The 3,480-nt window shown below is 37.9% G+C and overlaps 1 protein-coding gene across 1 annotated transcript in view; it reads right to left on the reverse strand.

Annotated features, from left to right (window-relative positions):
- Window positions 1-224: 224 nt before the first annotated feature.
- LOC106882741 (adhesion G-protein coupled receptor G6) overlaps window positions 225-3,480 on the reverse strand; it is a 25,031-nt gene continuing 21,775 nt past the window's right edge. The window contains exons 16-17 of the mRNA XM_014933515.2: window positions 3,141-3,188; window positions 225-1,311 (exon numbers count right to left, since the gene is read on the reverse strand). Of these exons, the coding sequence (XP_014789001.2) occupies window positions 1,232-1,311; window positions 3,141-3,188 (128 nt within the window). The 3' untranslated portion in view covers window positions 225-1,231. The remainder of the gene's footprint in view (window positions 1,312-3,140; window positions 3,189-3,480) is intronic.

Below are 3,480 nucleotides of genomic sequence, written 5' to 3' on the forward strand. Positions count from 1 at the left end.
GTCACCAAGAACGAGGTGAATATTTCAGGCATCCTCAGAGCTGGCACTAGTAATCTCAGTTCCATGCAGGTAGGGTTAGATTAAAACCCTTTGAGGCCCCTAAGCCTTTAAAAGATTTTGGTGCCACCATATATATGTACTTCAAAATTTAAACAATAATAAGCCATAAATTGACTTTTTTTGCATTTTCTTTTTTGCTTTTCAAAATGAAACAAAAGTAATAGTAAGACGGGAGAAAATGTTTATTTTTATCTTTTTATGCTTCCACTTTATATTTCAAAACTTTTCTCCTACTTTTTCCTAATTGTAAATCCTTCGATCAAATCCTCACCATGATACTGATTGAAAAGAAACTGATTGCAGTGATTGTAGTGAAAGCAGAGACAGTATTGACGATGACGATGGTCCAGTATGGGAGGAGGATAAAATAGTATCGGTAGTTATAACAGCGACAGGAGTGGTGTGATGCTGAGGTGATGGTGGTAATAGTGGTGTTGATGATAGTGTTAATTGTGTAATGGTAGCATTGTAGTGGTTATACTGGTTGTAGTGGTGAAAGTGACTGTCAAGGTAACCATCATGATAACGTTGATGGCGGTGAATGTGGTTGAAGTGGAAGCAATGACAATGCTGCTGATGATGATGTTGGTGGTGGTGGTGGTGGTGGTGGTGATAGTAGTAGGATAGTTGTGGTGGTGATTGTGATATGGTGGTAGTGGTGGTCGTCATCATCGTAGTGCTGCTCCTGCTGGTTTGGCGGAGGTCTGCGCTTTCCGAGTGCTTTTCTAGTTTGATTAGCTACGACTTAGAGCTACACAACATAAGCAGGACATTTGTAAGGTAGCTTAATATTTTAGCTTTATTTTATTGCTTTTTTTTTTTTTCATTTTGTAGTATTCACTTATGATGTATAAAACATAGTTAGTAAAAGATAGTTTTTTTTCAAGGGTAATTAATTACCATAAGCAAATAGTTCAATAGATTATAGTTCAAAAAGTTAAAACAGATGTTCAATAGACAAATTACATGAAGCACTCTTATTTTCTTTTTTTTTTTTGTTTTTGTTTTGTACAAGAATGATATCCATTGATTTTACACACAGTGTTGGATTTCTAGTTTTAAGTTAAATTCTATTTGTTTTGCAAGAAAGCTTAAGATTTATTATGATAAAAAAATTTGAATACATGATTGCATGAAAAAGGAAGCTTTTAAGTAATTATTTAACGAGGTTTTACAGTCTTGTATTCATTTTGTCCCCATTTGAACTGGTAACCTTTGAACTCACTGCTCCACTACTAGAATCTGAATTATCTGAAAAACGGAAAAGACAAGAAATGAGTAATTAGAAAAAATGTTAAATTTATGAATTTTATTCCAACAGGCACAGGAGTGGCTGTGTGGTAAGTAGCTTGCTCACCAACCACCTGGTTCCGGGTTCAGTCCCACTGCATGGCATCTTGGGCAAGTGTCTTCTACTATAGTCTCGGGCCGACCAAAGCCATGTGAGTGGATTTGGTAGACGGAAACCGAAAGAAGCTCGTCGTATATATGTATATATACATATATATATATATATGTGTGTGTGTGTGTGTGTGTGTGTGTGTTTGTGTATGTTTGTGTGTCTGTGTTTGTCCCCTAGCATTGCTTGACAGCCGATGCTGGTGTGTTTAATGTCCCCGTCACTTAGCAGTTCGGCAAAAATGACTGATAGAATAAGTACTAGGCTTACAAAGAATAAGTCCTGGGGTCGATTTGCTCGACTAAAGGCGGTGCTCCAGCATGGCCGCAGTCAAATGACTGAAACAAGTAAAAGAGTAAAGAGTTGCATAATGTAACTTCGAATACAGCTTTTCCATGCATCACTGCCTTGTTTCCATATGGTAAAGGAACCGGAGCTATGATTTTGACTGCTTATCATTAGATACACCTTATTGCATTCAAATCCTTTGTTTATCTGATAAATATAGCAAAATTAATATAAATCTATCACAAAGAGAAAATTATTTTTGGGAAAAGATAATGTCTCAAAAAATCAATTGAATATGATTGTCATCTTGTTTAGCACTTCAGCCGTCAGATTACTTTGTCAAATGTAAAGTTTATTTATCCAAATTATTTTCAATTAATCATTTATCATTTTGTGGCTTTGAAACATTGATGATGTATTTGTTTATATTTTGAATGACATTGTAAGACAGGTGTGAAAGGCTAAATCTGAGCACTCTGAACATAAAACAGGAAGACGGCCATGTATAGGTCTGGCTGTGTCTGCCACAAGTGCTTTCCACCACACAGGAAGTGCGGCGTAGACAATGCAATGGAGTGCAGTGGCGGAGACCGTGCAGGGAAGCCGACTCCCATTGGCTGAAGGCATGACTGCCCACGAGCACGAACAAGGTTGCTCGCTGCTGTGGTGATGGCCAGAAAGGTGTCTGGGAAGCGGAGTCTGACACCAATGCTACAGCCTTGTATCAGTCTGCTGCTTTGCACGGTGACATGCAAAGCAAGGCATTCTCTCTTTGAGTGAAGAGTAGATTATATAACAGGTACATATAAATGTTTCGTGGTAACGAAAGTGGTGTAAGATAATGACCATCAAAATGGAGCACCACATCAAGTACGGAGGTTCTTTTACTGTTACTTGTTTCAGTCACTTGACTGTGGCCATGCTAGAGAACAGCCTTAAAGGATTCATTCAAAGAAATTGAACCCAGGACTTATTCTTTGTAAGCCTAGTACTTATTCTATCTGTCTCTTTTGCTGAACCACTAAGTTACAGGTATGTAAGCACACCAACATCGGTTATCAAGCGCGATGGTGGTGGGGTAAAACACAGACACACACATAATTATGTACATAGATACATGACAGGCTTCTTTCAGTTTCCGTCAACAAAGTTCATTCACAAGGCTTTCGTTGGCCTGAGGCTATAGTCGAAGACATTTGCCCAAGATGCAATGCAGTGGGACTGAACCTGGAACCATGTGGTTGGGAAGCAAGCTTCTGACCACACAAAAAAATTATATGCCTTGCATATAATTAGAAATAAAAAAGGAGAAGACATATAGAGTGTGTTAAAGAAAGTGAGAGTGAGAAATAAAGAGAGTGATAGATACAATACAAAGCAATAATTAACTTACAAAAGTTTTGTTTGGCTAACATCTTTCCTTCAGATGAATCTTGAGTATCTAACGAGGGAACAGACATAAAAGAAGTTATCAGTTTTGTGGTATTGACGCAGGAAACAAAATTTACGATATTGATGTTGGATAAATGAGTTACTGCAAACATATGTATGCATGCATGCATGCATGTATGTATGTATTTCTGTATGTATGCGTGTATGTATGTATGTTGAGATAAAGGATAATATTGATGAGAAAGACGGTAGCAACAGCAGTGAAAGATTACAAGCATTATGACAGTGGCAATGGTGGTGGTGGTGGTGGTGGTGGTGGTGGTGGTGGGTTTTGGGTGTTT

The sequence above is a fragment of the Octopus bimaculoides genome, chromosome 10 (genome assembly GCF_001194135.2).
Source record: "Octopus bimaculoides isolate UCB-OBI-ISO-001 chromosome 10, ASM119413v2, whole genome shotgun sequence".
Lineage (NCBI taxonomy): Eukaryota > Metazoa > Mollusca > Cephalopoda > Octopoda > Octopodidae > Octopus > Octopus bimaculoides.